Genomic DNA, 17,388 nt, shown 5'->3' on the forward strand with positions numbered 1-17,388 from the left:
GGTTAGTTTCTTGGCTTTGGAACTAGCAGGCGTTAGCAGTTTTAAGGCAGTTTGGCGTCTGTGATCTCTTAGACACAAAGGGGCGAAATAAGCGAGGGGACCACGGGAACTGGTAACTGAACAAGCCTGGGTGCTGTGGCGATCGAGGCAGTGCAGGCCCCAATCCGGCCTCGTGGCGCAATGGTTTCTTTTTGTGAGTGTTTGTGATTTTTTTTTTCTGTACTATGAGGTGCAAACTTGGCAGTCCCACAGAAGTGATTCCCCTACATCCCACCCCCCGCCCCCCCCGACACACACAAACTGCAAAGTGAGTTCCTTCACAAAATCCCTAAGCCCAATCCCTATCTGCTCCAGGTTCTACACAAAGCAGCATGCACAGTCTCTCTTTCTCTCGCGCTCCGCTGCCACCTCTTCCTTTAGGCTTTCTTACACTTCCCCTTCTTCTCCCGTTGCTGGAACTTCCTGAGCCTCCGAGCCCATGTGTCCCTCCACTGTATCACCAAGCTGCTCTTGTCCGCTACGATCCCATTCTGGTCCGGCGAGTCTTCGTCATTGCCCAGCAGCAAGTACTTCTTCATGGGCTTGATTTTCGGGCACTTGCATGCTATGTCCTTGGAGCGGATCCACAGGATCTGGTCTCCACGCCGTATCCGGTTGGTCCCTTGTTTGTACACAGAGATGATGTTGACGGTGAACTTCCACCAGTCGCCAGCTTTGTCGGCCTTCAGGATGTGGATCTGCACAGCTAGAAATAGACAAGAAAAGGAAGCAAGTTGAGGCTTATTTTTAACTCCAGCTAATAAAGCACTTGGGACAAGGACCTGTCACCTCTGGTGACCAGCCTCTGGAGGGAGGAGCCAAAGGTCAAATAGCTTTGTGGTGACCACATGTGAAATGAGCTATTGTCTGAAGCCAAATCCCCCTGAGCCAAAGTCCACGTTGCAAAAGCCACCACACCAGTCACTGCTAATTAACTGCTATGCAGGCCATCTGAACAATGATGCCAACCATTGCCTGAGCCACAAAGAATGTGCTCCGGTCATACCCCTTAGGCGTGGTCCCAGCAAGTCAGGGATGAGGCTTGTTAGTGAGATGCTTGGAGAGAAGTTTTGCCCTGCTACTCATGAGGTACCTATTCTGGGCCTAAACACAGGGCATCAGGCTCCAGGGCCATCAGTTCAGGAGACTTTCTGAGCACAAACATCTGAAACACTAGACTTACCCCCCACCCCCAAAGCACTTGTTTGGGAGCAGTGAGGATTGCTGCACATACAGCATGTCTGAGGATGAACTGTAAAAGCAAGGAAAGGAAAAGTGCATCCCCTCTCATCTGCTCAGGCACCCACCTTACCATCACCACAGCTACTGTACACCACAGAGTATGCACTAGTGCCTTAACACCACCCCCTGGCTCCTTCTGCCCCAGACTGGTCTCTCCCAGAATCCATGACTGGTAGGTGTGAATGTCTGGGGAAGTGGTACAGAGGGTGGTGCGACCTGGCAGAAAGGTCTGAGCTTTGCGGGGTCAGTGGAGGTTTCAGCTAGATGGAATAGGCTCACTCCTACCTGAGAGTGGCAATTAAAGGGACCTGGTTCAAAGTGGTCATCTGACTCATGGCAGAGAGAGGGGCCACAGGGAGACCCCCCCAGCAGGTCAAGGTGGAGGCAGACATCAGCAGCCCAGGTGCAGAGCTGCCAGTATTCTAGCAGGGGGTGTCCTGCAGAGTCAGGGAGCGTTTGGCCTGGGTATCAGGAAATGGTTCCTGGGATAGGGTGTCGGCCTTGGAAGAGTCTCCCAAGGGAAGGGATGGAAGCCCCAGTGCCTGTGACTAGAAACGGGGCTGCGGGGAATGCTCCTGCCCTGTAGGGTCACGGACTGGCTGATCTGACAGGCCTTCATCACTCCTCTCTAAGTGGAAGGAAGAAAGCTAGAAATACGGTGGCTTCTGAATGCTGCCCATGGGAGCCTTGGTTCCAACTAGTGCCCAAGTGCTGGGCGCTGCGTATAACACTCAGATACACACAGATGCACCCAGGGCACTGGACTTCCATTCAGCCCCTCAGAGCCTTCAGTTTGCTGTGTCTTAGCTATGGACACTAACAATGGAACAAGCCAGAGCCCTCTCTGCCTGATGGCTCTGTGACCACCTCGCTGCTTGGTTTCCATGGGTGCTGATCTCTCCCTATAAGGCATTGGTTTGTTTACCAAGGGGAGTACAAGTAGGAGCAAGTGTAACTGTTTCAGACCATGGAGAGATGGCTCCTTAGCTGATGTAAATCCACAAAGTTCAAAGGGCTTCGGTGGAGCTACACTTGATTTATGGTAGCTCAGCACCTGGCTATTGTTGTTTCTGGTAGAATTATTTGCAGGCCCCTGTTGGAATTTGGTGAAGCCCTGGCCTCCAAGGTAGAAGCCTGTATGGGCCTGGGATGCGCTCTCCTTTGGACCATCCTGCCTTCAGACAGCTCAGGGTGGAGTTCTCTGCTGTGATTCCCTCCATACCTGCCCCTCTCCATTATTCAAAGCACTGCTGTTCCACCCGGGGCAGGGGAGGGGGGGTGAGGGGCAGGGATAAGGGCCAGGAGTGTCGAAGATGCACACGGACAAAGTTCAGAGTTATTCGTGGTTCTTGTGGTGAGAGAGACCTGTCCAACTTTTCTCTCAGATGTTTCTGGGCATCCTGAACTTTGCACTCCAGGCTCCATGTTCCAAACACGGCTATGATGGTAACCGTTGCCATGTTTGCCTCACCAAGGGATTTGACACTCATTATGAACTTTAAAACAATAAATAAAATAAAAAGTAAATTGGGTTCATGTTTGACTGAAGTCATGAAGGTAACCATGGTGACAAAATGCACCCCTTCTGCTTAAAGCAACAGGGAGAGAAGTGGGGGAAATAAACCATCCAGAACCCTTATTTTCCTTGGACAGAGCTGGCCAGGACTGTGCAACGAATTTCATTGCAAGATATTCTCAACATTTACTCAGCAAAACGGCTGCTTGTTAGCCTGCTCCTAGGGCTCATTGCCTTCTCCCCGGGCGCAGGACAGCTGGGGTGGTAACACGCAGCGGAGAACAAACACAATTCTCACACACACACCCAGGTCTAGAATCCCCTCTACTATTTGAGCACCTTGAGGTGGCATTAATGTGCTTATCCTCCTTGTACACCTGCCACTGAGCGGCGATGTGATCTCTTACACCCAAAACCAATACTTGGCAGTGCAAGTTAGGCATGTACATGAAAGAATGGCCATACTCCTAAAATGGGAGTAGCAAAGGTACTTAGGTGCCTAACTCCCATGGATTTCAATGGGAGTTAGGTGCCTAAATATCTCCCTAGATTGTGACATTGCAAGTCACTGCTTTTAAGATGCTATCCCTTGTACAGGCCACTCCTGGGGCATGGGGAGTTCGCCATGTTGGATGATACACTACGTGAATCTACATCAAATCTGCTATTTAGTCTGATACCTGAGCTGCTTTGATGAGGTATGTGGGCCTATTCTGCACAAATCACCAGCGTTTATGGAACATACAGCGAGCCCGATGCTCACAGGACAAGCTTGGATGCCCGAATGCACCTCAACACCATGACTTTGCAGCCAGGGCTGCTGGGTTGGGCATGAGAACGGCCCTTGAAAATGGAAGGCCTGTTACATGGCCGTGAGTGAGTGAGAAGTGGGATTTCTGTGGCTGGAGAATTTGGGCTTGGGGGTTATCTTTTGTTTAGGTTTTTGAGGAATATTTTTCCTTGGCCTTGCAGATGAGTGAGATTAGTGAAGGAGAATGTAAAATGAATGGCTAGTTTGATAGTGGCCTGCAGCTCTGCATTATCTGGACTAGTGGCTCAGTGTCCTAAGATGTCAATCTCTTTCCAGACCTAAATCTGAACTGCATGACAAGTCACGTGAGTATGGTGACCTCCATGTGCGTTCATCTAGCCATGTCGCCTAACCAAAAGGCACACGGACACCAGGGATAGTCTCTGGTTAGAACAGGCTCTGCACTGGATTAGCAAAGGAGTGCAGCTGGTCAGGAATGTAAAGGAGCTGATGGAGCTGGAGAAGGCCTGGTCGTGGCATGATGGAGGGGGTGGAGGGTGCTGCCACTCAGGACAGAGATGTGGCCACAGCACTGTGGGGGGATGCAAGGGAGTGATGTGACCATACCCTTTGGGGATTAGCTGCAACAGAAGCTGGGCTGGCCCAAGGAAATCAGAGTGGGCTAGCAAAGGGCAGCTTGCGTGACAGCTGCCCAATCTCCTTGTACAACTGGCCCATTTTCCAGGAGAGAGTCACAGCCCAGGCTGAGGCAGGTTCTGGTAACGCAGCACTTGCAAGCAGCCCTTTCTTCCCAAGACTTGATTTCCCCATTGGGAGGCTGTTACAGGATGCATTTAGCAGCTGAGTTAAATGTCCGGCATCTCCTGTGAACTCAGCCCATTCGCTTTCTGAAGGAAACAGGATCTAGGATATCTCCCACAGAGATCTCTCTTCGCAGGAGAGAGGACACACCTGGGGTTATATTGACCAGCTGCGCAGAGACCAGGTGGCTGGAAGACAGTTTAGACTAGGACAGCCTCCCCATTATTAACACAGGACTTCAGCCAGTATTAACAGTACAACATCCTCATCACCCCTCCCTCCCGGCCAGTTTGTTCCAGCTGTTTGGACAACGTGCTTTTGGAAATAGCTCTGTGTTCAGAGCTGGATCCCAGCCCTTGCGACTGCTCAGATTCAGAAGTATGCAGGGGAATTGGTTTGACCCATTCTTTCATGGGCCCATGCTGCACTGAGCCCAGGCAGCTGGGCAGCACGATCTTATAAGTGTCTCCCCTCTCCAGCTGCATCCTGGCACCACTGAGCAAACAAGACACTGTCCTTGTGTTCATGTCACTTTCTGCAAGGGAGGGAAGTACCTAGAATGGAGGTGAACAAGCCCTAAGTCCCAGGCTGACCCCATGGTTTCAGCTTCCCTTCTCTGTGCCCCTGGCCTGTTGCATTTGATCTGAGGCAGTGTCTCAGGTGCCATTCAACTGAATTAGAAACTGAATAAGTGGATCCGGCCCTTCCAGAGCAGAACACTAACCCCGCTGCCCAGAACAGCAGAACATGCGTAGATGTTACCAGCTGACTCCACGCAAGTCTCATCATACCACACCCGCCCAGTCTAACCTTCCATCTTCACAACCCCACTACTGGTGACAATGGCTGCCCAAGGTGTGCACAGCATGGGATGGGAGGGAAATAGAGCCATGTAAGCCTCTACCAAGCTGCAGAAGTTTAAGCTCCCTCCGCTTATAACCTGGGGACTACAGGAGGGGATAGTGCATCTGAGTTCAGCCTGGCTGCTGCAACTCCAAGAGGAAATGGTCCAGAGGAGTTGTAACCACCTTCCTTTTTTATGGGACAGGAAAGGAAAAGGTCTCTTACCATTGGGGGGGGGGGGAATCTGTAAAGGGAGTTGAGTAGCAGCTATTGTGCTGCCTCGCAGAACAAACCGCTCCTCCCTTATGATGCTCACTTATGTGCAGCATTCTGCACCCAGCGTATGTCAGTCAGGGCTTAAATCAACAAGGTCTGAACATCAGATGGAAGCCTTGCTGGGAAAAGGAGCTGGGTCTCTGCCAACCGCCCAAGGACCTGGATTTCCAAGAGCATCGAAAGGTGGTCCCAATGTCCATGACCAATCTGGGATTGCTGTCTTATTAGCACTTCACTGGCCAGGCTCTGGTTTTGTCCATCTTATTTGCAGAGGCCATCTGAGGCCGCAACACTGATTGGCTGCTGATGCCCACACCAGCAGCCAGCTGGAAATGTTGAGGGCGGAAGGAAAATTAGCTGGGAGTCAGCTCAGAGAAGTGGACTGAGCTGGAGCCCAAAATCCCTGCTTTTATTGCACAAGACTCTCTCCTGCCAAGAGGAAGCACAGGCTGTTGGTCAGTTACCATCTATTAAATTTGTATTAAAAATCAACCAAGCAGGCAGCTTAGCCCTGGGCAGAGACCTCTTCATGGGGATGGTGCTTGCAGCTCGATCTCAGCTTCCCCAAAGTTGAGGGAAAGGTTCTGGTTTGGTCCACTGTAAAGAGATTGGCTTGAGCCAATGTTTGGCCCCAGATTTGAATCTTCACAAAGTCCAAGGAGGCTTGGATCTGGGGTTCAGTGCAGGCTCATCTCTGCTAGCACCTTTCAGCAATGACCCCTATTGCTAATTACAGCCCATTGCTAATGGTCTTGTAAAGATATGCTGTTGAGATCTGCACAAGCAGAGGAATGAGGTAGTGATATAGGGCTCGAGGGCTGCAATCAGGCTTGGTGAAACTCCAAAGCCATGAAGTTCATGTGTTCATAAGCAAGAAGAAGAATTTTGGATGCTTATCTGTTCCTTTGAAAATGTTGGGATGAGGAGATGGTTCTTAGTTTAGCTGAGGCAGTTCACCAATCTCTGGCTGGGGTGTAGAGAGGCAGAAATTTAGAGATGGGCCAAACCAAATCCCCAGATCCAAACACCCAGACCTGGATCTGGCAGATAATGGGTAGTTTGTTTCATATCAACAAAGCCCAGTGCATGTTTCTGATCAATTTTTTTGATTGGCCAAACAGGGCTGTTCTACTCCTGCCTATCTCCCACTTCCTGAGCATACAGGTACAATGCAGTGCTGGTGTGTGCCTGTGTAAAGATGAGATGGTTTTTTTTGGCCTACATTATCTGCAGAATCTATGATCCAAAGGTTCAGTCCCTAGTCTAAGAGAGTTCAGTGCAGAAATGGTGCTATCCTTTCAGCACCACAACTGACATTTCATAGCCCAAGCGGAGACACTAACAGGTGCCATCAGGGCACGATCAGCAAGAAAATGGAAACGTCAGCTGACTGTTCCTGGGAAATCCCTCGCTCAGTTTTGGATTCTGTCATTTATGGGATGCAGGGAGCGGAAAGTGGAATGACGGTGACCCCTGGGGACATCTCGTAAGACATTCAGTGGTGTGGTGCACTGCTATCTGCCATCCCTATGGCATCTTTCACACTGAAGAACCCAAAAGCACAGTGCAAACTACTACTTGTATATTGCGGTATCCTTTCACCCACATGCAGTCACCTCTGGAGTGGAACGCAGAGGCTGTTTAACAGTGCCTAATAGCACTACTTCAACATTACACAACAAAGGTGACGTTACATCATAATCTAAAGATAGCGGGAACAGGCCTCTTCCTGGTGTCCTTTCAGAGGATCCAAAAACTAGGCCCTGTGATTGACAAGGGCTTTCTTCCAGCTCCCTTGAGTTTACACCTGTGTTCTGATACCTTCAGGATACTAGACTGCACCTGCCATGGCAACATTCAGAAGGTCCAGGAGCAACCATAGTTCTTCCATGCCTAAGAGCTGGTTGATCAGAGCTAGGGTTTGGATCTGGCTCAGGTGCTGAGTGGGATGCAGTGTAGGTTATGAAACATCTTCTGCTACACCGGATCATTGCATTATACACTAGCTTCAGCCCCTTTGTGAGACCATGTCTGGACCTAGCCAGTAGGGTGCTGGGTACTGGTGTTGGTTCTGATCCACTCTCCAGTGGTTCTGGGATGAACTGGAACCTCCTTATGGAGGAGGCAGGCTGCTTGATAGTTGTCACGCAGCCACCTCCTTCGTGTTACCACCAGCCCCTTTTATTGTTTGCGTGCCCACTTCCATGGATGCTGCCTCTGTCCCAGCCCATGTCCACTTCTTTTTGACATGTGGCCCAAACAGAACACTAATCACCCACACTGCCCTGTGCCCAGGGATCCACTCTACTGCCATCTTCACCCAGATACTCCACCACAAGCCATCCACTTTGCACCACTCAGGCAGCTGATTTAATATGTCTCAAGTTGAGCACTGAAATTGTAGGTACCCCAAATCTCTCAAATCACTTCTGAAAACCCTAGGTCATTGTCCCTACTCAGAGCTCACCCACAGCAATGGAACCAGAGGTGCATTATAAAGCCCTATCCAACTCCTTCGGTTATCAACTGCCTGATAAGAGTTTTTGGCAGCTATTGTTTACCCAAACAATTCACTGCACAAGCTACTTACTTTGTTATACTTATTTAAAGCACCAGTTCATGATATAGATTCACAGACATTTCCGGGTGGAGAAACCCATCCATTCACCTAGCCCATCCTGTGCCACTTTCACCAGAAGTGAATGCATTTCAAACAGGAGACAAACACCGGCTCTGGGCCCTGAGGTCTGCACAGAAACTTAGTCTCCGTTGCTGCCATGAACTACTGTAGGGTTGCCAGATTGGTGATGCGTGGTGCAGTCGGAATTTCCATTCATAAAAATGTCAGTGTTGTGGATTCAGTTTCAAACCACAAGGAGAGAAGGAAAACTGATTTCATTACTCGAGTAATGGAGCATTCCGAGTCGCTGCGTGTTGATGAAACAGAGCTGAAATCTGGAGGCACCTTCCTTTGGCTTGTTAACCTGTTTGTTTCTTTTGAAGAGCTGTCAGTCAAACGAAACCCATGGCAGCTGTAAGCAGAAAACGGAAGAGGAATGGGCGACCCTGCTGTATGTTGCAAAAAGTTGACATAACATGTCTCTTATTTTTGTCTTTCCTCCGATGAGGAAACTTCTTACTAAGTTGGCTTCCAGGAAAGTGCCTCGTGCGGAAATGATTATGCAGACTTCATGTATTTATTTGCTAATTGTGAGCTGAGAGGAATCAATAAAACCAGAGAGAGGGAGAAAAAATCCACTGGAAGTTACAGCACTGGACAGGAGACAAAATAAAGAGAAATCACTTTATGGGAGATCCAAGCTGGCTCGGCCCAGAGGATGTAATCATGCCACTTTTTCCGTTTTCCAACCTGCCTTTGTAGTTCTCAACAACAAAACACTTTTGATTGGATTTTATTTTTCGCCTTCCAACCTCTTCATTTACAATGCAGCCTCTTTATCCATCTGTCTGTCTGTAAGATTTACCATGAGCCATGTCAATCCTGGAGGGATGCAACCTTTGTTACGTAGGTTGAAAAAAGCCCTAATCAACCACCCAAACAAAAATCTCTGACCTGTTTAGATGACAAATGAACATTCAATCCACTGAATTAACACTTGTCAGAGCAACACATCTGCATCGAAGGCCTCATATGCAACACGATTTAATGCTAAAAAGTGTGTGTTGGGTGGAAGCTGGTAAGTCCACAAATACCTTTACAAAATTGCAAAATACATATATTTTTTAAAAAGGGCATCATGAGTGCCAGATGCTTTCATGAAATCTGAGCTCTGACCACATATTTCCCAGACTAATGTGAAGGTAAGAAAATGTGAGGATGAGCCAGTTTTTTATTTTTTTGGAAACAAGTCTTTCCAAAAAAACTTAAACCTTTGGCCGGCCCTGATCCGCACTGACAGAATGGAGAAAATTAATGCAAAGGAACTGAACAGAGGTGGTTACAGGAAACGTGGTTTGTCTAAAAATACAGTCTGTATATTTTGATGTCAAAGTCCTCTTTTTTTTTTTTTTTTTTTAATTAATGAAGTGGAAGGACTGAAGGCTTAGGTGAAAGCTTGGCTGGCACAGTCACTGCTGTTTTCATTGACAGAAAGTTTTATGCTCCAACCTTGCATCTAGAACATGTGGTTTCCCTGGAGCTGAAGGAAAAGAAATGGTCTTTCAAATATTATTTCCTCTAACTGGTGGGTGACTGTGGCCAAACGTCTGTCACCCACCTCTGGGGTTCCCGAAGGAAGCTCCTGCAGTCAGAAGGGGAGTGAAAACTCAAACCTTTGCCTTTGGTTTTCTAGTGGTAGTGTGGAGTCATCTTCCATGTCACCAGGGAGGGCTGAGTTTGGGCAGGATGATCCCCCAATGGCACATTTAGATGGACTTCTCTCCTAGGGGTGAGGGGAGACTTTCACTGTCTGCCTTTGGTTAGCATGTTAGCTGGGATGAGCCACAAAGGTCAGGGGGGTCAGTTTTCAAAAGCACCTACATGACTTAGGAGCATAAGTCTGATTTTCAAAAGTGACTTAAGAGCCCACTGACTTTCAATGAACCTTAAGTTTCTGAGGGCCAGATGTTCCAAGGTATTTAGCAGCCTAAATATGTGGATAGACGTCTACTGGGATTTTCAAAAGCACCTAAGCAGGTGAGGTGCCTAATGCTCACGCATTTCATTAGGAGATCCAGTCCTAACCTGCTTTTGGAGCCAAAGTCACTTAGGTGCTTTTGGAAGTGTCACCCCAGATCACCAGTGCACACCCCTACCCCAGATCACCAATGCACACCCCTAGTGTAAATGAGCTGCTTTGGTGCAAATTACTCTTTTTAAATGTCTGGAGTAAACCACACTGGGGTAAGCCGCCTTGTACATCAGGGCAGCACATCTGCATTGGGGGTTGCACCACGGAAATGGCATTGTTTTAGTTACCCCAGTGCATTAAAAAACAGGGCCTAAGACTGCAGGGACCCTGTTGCCCCTCAACTTGTGTCCTTGTTTACCCCCATGCAAAGTGGGGGGTCAGTGTGGAATGTTAGCAGGCCGGGGTTTTATACCCACTTCCACTCATTTGGATGGATGTTAACGATGACATAAGTTGCGAGATAACACGATAAGAATAGTCATAAGCAATAATAATAATGTTGTTATTGCTTTAAATTGCCATAAACAAGTTGTCACCTAGACAAGGTGCAGAGCAATGAAGAATCAGATACAAATCTTCAGACTCAGATCCTCAAAGGTGCCTAATTCCCACTGAAATCAATCCCATGGGAGTTTGGTGCCTAAATACTTTTGAGGACCTCGGCCGAATTCCAGAGGGAGGCGAAGGCCCTATCTTGGTTAGGAGAAAAGGTGCTTTTCCAAGGAGCGTTAGCAAATGTGGTGAGAACCACTGAGGGCACCCACTTTCTCTCACCTGTGCAAGGCCATTAGCTGCGTGTGTTGCAACCCACATCAAACCCAATGAGGCCGCTTGTTTCCATAGCTACATGTGCACCGTGTACCATAACCGCCGTGGGCCGGAGGGCAACTGAAGGACCAAACCCACGTCTCAAACTGTTCTCCCCAGCTCCACCTCAGGGGCAACCACCCAGCTCCCCCCTCAGGCTGTCTCCTCAACAGCCTCTCTAGCCTCACGTGACCCTAAGAGCCCCTCAGTGCCAACTGGCCAGGGTGATACAGGAAGATCCTGCTCCTGGGCTGTACATTCTGGTTCGCCAAAGAATATCATGTGACATCTGAAATCAAACAGTCATTAATACCATTGGGAAATGTACGGACAGATACTATGTCAGGTGTCTGCCGGTACCACGTCCCTGCAGTCTGTATCAAGGGCAGCATTGACAAGTGAGTTTCTGCTGGACGCAAGGTGATTATGCCCGTCTCTGATGCTCACATGTATATTAAGCATTGTAGGCCAGCACAGTGGAAGCTTCATTTGCATATGAAGTCAGTGAGGGGTGGGAAGTTAACAGGGAGGGTGCACACTGGACAATAAGCTCCAGGGGCTCATCCTTACTCTGGGAACAGACCATGAACTTTGGGCCTACAAGGCAAAGGCCAGGGTGACACCCCTTCTCCTGTACCTGCCAAGCAAACAGTGCATTGATAGTCATGAAAACAGGATCTGAAAACGCCAGAGGACATTTGAGGTGGGATAAATTGATTTAGCCTGCAGGTTAGCCTGCAAGGGTTGGACTGTAGAAAGCATGTTATAATTTGGTTTTATATGTAACCCTTTTGTTACCATTACCCCTGCTCCCTCTCTCTGAAATGATGATCTGTGATAATGAACTGATGGCTGGTTTCACTATAACTATATCTCAGTGCTGTGGCATTAAATGAGGTGCGGCACCTGTGATGAATCACATATGCTGGTGTGTGCACTGGTTCCTTGGGGACAGAAGACCTGTTCGTTCTGTGAGTGCTCAGTGGAGAAGGTGCTGGATGCTACAGGGGACCACCTGAAAGGTGCGCATGGATGGGGGGGGGGTGCACCTACTGGTAGCCTGCAGGGGAAAGCCCAGAGGTGCCTGTTTGGGTGGCTAATGGGCTGGTGGTGTCACGGAGCTGTCACACCTTGTCTCACTGATTTTTCTCATTGGGCCTCATTGGCTAGGCCTGCAGGTCTTGTCTGAAAATAGCCTAACATCAAACTTTGAACCCAACAAGAGGAAAATTAGCAGTGTGCATCACTTTGGGGTGGGGAGAGGGGGGCAGGAGGGCAGCTCAGTGCAACGTGGCCTCTGCGACAGCTCCAATGTTTTCCAGTCACTTGGAACCTCCCAGAGGGCAGAGAAGCCAGTGACAAATATCACTGCCGGGCGCTGTGGCCTCTCTGCAATGATGATCCCGCTGTGGTGGCCCATGAGCCCAGCATTCCAGAGTCGGCAGACAGGCCATGCTCCTATTCCACAGATGTTTACTCCACTAGCTCCTGAACCATTCCCCTGACAGAGCTGGACAACTAAGGGCTAGGGCATGTCCCTCTCGCTTCCGATCTCAGTGCAAGCTACTGCTGGGCACCCTTGTGGAGTATGATCTCATCAGAGCCTTTTGGGGTTGATTAACAACTTAACTACCTCCCTCTTTCCCCCTGCCTGGCCCCACTGGGAACTAGCTTGGCGAAGCACATGGCCAGACAGCGCAGCAAAGCTCAGGAGAGAGACATGCACATTCGCAGCCCATTCCTCCTCCCATCGTCGCTCGGAGGCCCAGCCAGCCAGCAGGGAGATCAAATCAGCATTTAGCCAAAGGAAGCTTTGACAAGCCAGCTGGTTAACAGGACTGGTAACCTCTCCCAGCGGGGAAGAAGGGAACTTCCCGCTGCAAGGCATCACCCCCATTGCATTCACAGTGGTGCTCACATGGCAAGCCACAAAGCCCACCCGATGATCAGAGGCAAAGTGGATTAGTCTGAGCCCTGGCATAAGAAATACATGATGGGCGAAATTGCTGTAATTTGTAATTGAGGCGAGCTGTTGAAGCAACCAGCGGGTGCCCCGTAAGCAGCCATGTGATGCTGCTAAGTTCCAGCAATGTACCCCCTGAGGGGAGAACAAAATCAAATGAGTCACAGCTTTCACAGAGCTCTGGCTGCAGCCTGGGCTGATGACACCAGTTTTCAACACGGAATGGCTTCTGTCCAGTTCCTGAATAGAATACCTTGGGAGCGCACAGCTCCAGCGGCCAAGAGCAGAGCAGGCATCCCTCTGGCTGCCTTCGCCTGCTTGTTTGCTTTGGGCTTTGAAAAATCAGCTAGCCACCTTCTTCTTAACTTCTCCCCTAGCCCTGCATTTGCAAAACTGGCTGTTGCTTTCCAGGCTCCCAGCCGGTGGCGCAGGTACCCAGGCAGGCCCACTACTAACTCAAGCTAGTGAAATCTGCAGGTGTGGTAGCTCAGGGTTAATTCCACAGGACAGCGCCTCGTTTGGGTCAGCAATGGGGATTCTTTCCTTAGACCATTTATGCACTCCTCTCTCAGGCAAAAGGCACATTGGCCTTGATGAGATGTCTGTCTGACTCAGGAATGAGTCAAACCAGAGTAAAGACCTTGTTTGTCTCCAAGGCCTGGTCTACACACACAGTTAGAATCATAGAATATCAGGGTTGGAAGGGACCTCAGGAGGTCATCTAGTCCAACCCCCTGCTCGAAGCAGGACCAATCCCCAATTAAATCATCCCAGCCAGGGCTTTGTCAAGCCTGCCTGGGTTTAACTAAAGATGGGGTGTGAAACTAATTCAATTAAACCGGTGCAGCTTTGTGCGTGGATGCTCTTAACTCGTTGGAAACCTGGTTTATAGCTGTTTGGCTTGCCGCTGCAAATTAACCAGTTTTGAACTGATACAAGTGTATCTACACACTGGTTTGCATTGGTTTCACTTAAATCCTGATTTAAGTGAAACCAATGCAACTTCCATCTATTGCCAGGCCTTTTGTTGTGGTTAAAGCTCTCAGAGATACAGCCCCGGAGAACGAAACGCTCTGCCTGAATACAGGACAGGTACAGCACGGGCGGCTGCAGGACTAGCCACCCACCTCTGCACTACAGCACTAACATGCCTCAGCCAGGATGGTGAGGGACTCTCCAGAGGTGGGAAGGATGCTCAGTTGTTATGGGCCATTCTGCCCTAGGTCCCTCTCAAGTTGTGGTGGCATGGACACCTCGTCGCTGGGAACTGAATCGAAACCACCGAATTTACTTTAGACACACCCTGAAACAGCCAACAGATGGCAATACGCTGCGGTGATCTTTGAACAGGGTAAGAACCGGCAGCCCCTCCCCTGTTAGTGCAGGTTACAGTTTCATGTGACATAGCTCCTGACGTCCTCCAAAGGTCGGTCTGAGGTCTTTGAACTACGAGGATGATGTGAGGACCGGATATGTCAATTAAAAAAATAGATTTTAAAAAAATGTTGGAGGCCATCATCATAAAACACCAAATGAAAGCAGCACTGTCAACCCCAAGAATTCAAAAAGCTTGAGTCAGGTCCTGAAAATCATGAGGTTGCCTTAAAAAAATCAGGAAATTTTCAGATGTACCAATTTGAGATTCTTTTTATTTGCCTTCTGGTTCCTGAATCTTTAGGGTCCCTGTTTTTAAGCTTTTCTCCTCAGTTACGAGGCCTAGAAATTTACTACTTAAAAAACAAAAACACCCGCTGCCCCTCAAGGAGCTTCTGACATAATCACAGGACTCCAGAAGCTAGAGCTTTAAGAAAGGCATCAAATAGTGTGAGAGTTGGCCATACTGTAAAAGGGTAACATTTCCTAAAATGTTCGAGCTTCAATGTTCATCTTTAATGATAATGTTAAAAATAACAGGCTGAACTTACTTTTGGGTGGCGTGTGTGTGAATTTATTGCAGAGAAGGTCTTGGTATCTTGTGGAAAGAGTCTCCAAAGAACCCCAGATGGCAGGTACTTGATGGAAAATGCCACCATGCAAACTGGGGTATCTAGCATCTCATTTTATTGTGAGCAATAACATATTAAGGGAAATGCACTGATTGCACAGGATTACTGCAATGCTTAATCAGTCAACGTTTGTAAACCACTCTGAGTGCCTCAGGTGGAAGGTGCTGGTGAAGGCTAAAGTGTGGCTGGGTTGAATCCTGGAGAATCTCAGATGGGTTTTGCTTTTGCAAGCCCTAACCCAAACCCAGTGGTGGCTCAGGGCCAGGTTCCATGCTAAGTTCATGAGGGTTTGACCTGTTTTTATAAGTGACACAGGTATCAGTTTATTCACTAATAAGCCTGACTGTGGGCTACACCCAACTATCCTTGTGGTAGCTGGGCACCCCACAAACACTAATGTATTTACCCACATTGCACTCCTGTGCTGTAGGGACATATCATCCTTGTTTGATAGCTCAGGAACTGAACCACAGAGAGATCATGTGACTTGCCCAAGGTCACACAGGAAGCCAGTCAAGAGCCAGGATCTGAACCTAAATCTAGCCAACTTTAGTCCAGACCCTTATGTGCATCTGTTCGCTTTTCACTAACCAGGGTTGGGGAATGCAAATTCTGCTACCATTGAAGTCAATGGCTGTTTTGCCACAGATGGCAATAGCAGCAGAAACAAATCCCCTGTTCCTAGCTCATCTAAACTTTCCATGTTTAAGGGCAGTCCTGTCAGCTGGTTCTAGTTCCATCCCGCCTCTCCAGCAGCGTTCATACCAGTGTTGGAAGACAGCGTTTACGCTGCGGCATTGTTTTATTGGTTAGGTTCACCCGTGTCATACCAGTTTAATATCAGAGATTTATAAGGTTTAATCTCTTGCTGTTTGAGAGGGTGTGACCCATTCAGGCCCTTTCCTTTTCGCACGGTCTAATTCATTCATGGGCCAGTTTTATTACAGCCCTGGAGGAGCAGGTTACCTCAGTGCTCCTCTCCCCCAGAATTTTCCTTTGTCACACAGCGTTCCAGAGCATATGGACGCAGTTATGCTGGGGATTTCACAGCCATTCACTCCCGCTCCGTGGACCTTCCCCCTGCATTCAGAAATATGGTTTCTCCACAGTAATACGGAGAAGAGGTCTCTCTTTTGGAGAGAGGCTTTATAAAAAGCAGAGGTATGGGTTATCCCCTGCCTCGCTCTCTCAGTCTGTCCCTAGGGGCCTCCTCAGAACGGATCGTTTTAGGTTTCTATGTGGAATACTTTTTAAAAGTTGCCTTTTCAAAACATATTTTGATTTTTCCATGTGCCGCTGCCAAGATGCCTTTCAACAAAGGGGTGGCTAACCGAAGTCTCAGCGAAGGAAGGATTTTTCCAAGAAAGGGCAGAGTGAGAAGATGATCTCACCTTTTCGAATAGGATCCCACCGTCTCCCCCAGCCCCTCTTCCAAATGTTGATTGGGAAGGGACTGGTGAGTCAAGGGAGTGGGGGTCGGCCAGCTGCTGGGCAGCATGGTACGCAATGGCAGTCAAGTGATTTGCTGGTGGAAGGCTGCCCCCCTGTCCCACTAATTCCTCTTGCTCCCCTGGGTGTGCTAAAGGGATGTGGGTGTTGGGGGGGGTCACTTCCTGCTACACTCGGAAAGGGGCTGAGCTCTCTGCTCTCAAGGAGTTTGCTGCATGGTGCACAGGGAGGACAGCTTTGGCTTTTGCTTTAAGAAGGGGCTTGTGGTTGCCTCCCCTTCCTGGGCAAGCGAAACTGTTCAAAGCCGAAGAGCACTCGCAGGCAAGGCTGGATAGCCCCCGAGATGTCAGTGGGAGTGGACAGCATTGGGTCCCTCTGGAGAGGCAGGAGGAAGGGTTCACTCCTAGTTTGGTGACACTGTTCACACTGGGATCCCCATGAAGAGGCTACAAATCTGCTCCCTCTGGTTTCAGTTGTGCAGGATTGGGTCCATGCTGGGGCAAAGGGAACCCTCCCAAGCGAGGTCAGAAGGACTGTGAACAAGAAGTCTCAATGCCCGGGGTTCCTGGGCGTAGATTTATTTTTGCATTTGGAGAGGAAGGGAGGGGGGGTGAGAGAGAGAGAGAGAGAGGAAGGAAGAGGGAGAGGGAGAGAATGTATAATGCACATGTCCGAAAGAATTAAGAGATTAACAGCTCTGGAAATTGAAACCCTCTGTTTATTCACAGGCCAGGTGTGGTGCAGCACAAACATACCAAGGGGCAGTTAATCTTTCCTTCCTTGGCCTCCTAATGACCTCAGCTTTGACCTGGAGGTGCTACCTTCTCTAGAGGTCAATACCCGTTCACTTTCTATGCTGACCCAGGCCTGTCCTCAGCCCCTCCAAAGCCACCAATTAGCCCATATCCTATTGTGCTAGGGCATGGAGCCGGGAATCCCTACAAATTCAGCCTGTGGTTTTGCTTTCTCCTTCATGGCTGCTCAGGGTTTGGCTTCACTGGGCCCGGTGCCAGAGCCTTCAG

At 49.0% G+C, this 17,388-nt stretch overlaps 1 protein-coding gene across 1 annotated transcript in view; it reads right to left on the bottom strand.

Moving 5' to 3' along the window:
• Positions 1 to 319: 319 nt before the first annotated feature.
• Positions 320 to 17,388, bottom strand: part of NTN1 (netrin 1) — a 210,966-nt gene continuing 193,897 nt past the window's right edge. The window contains exon 7 of the mRNA XM_073310452.2: positions 320 to 745. Within this exon, the coding sequence (XP_073166553.2) occupies positions 417 to 745 (329 nt within the window). The 3' untranslated portion in view covers positions 320 to 416. The remainder of the gene's footprint in view (positions 746 to 17,388) is intronic.

This window comes from Lepidochelys kempii, chromosome 14 (genome assembly GCF_965140285.1).
Source record: "Lepidochelys kempii isolate rLepKem1 chromosome 14, rLepKem1.hap1, whole genome shotgun sequence".
In the NCBI taxonomy this organism is placed as follows: Eukaryota; Metazoa; Chordata; order Testudines; family Cheloniidae; genus Lepidochelys; species Lepidochelys kempii.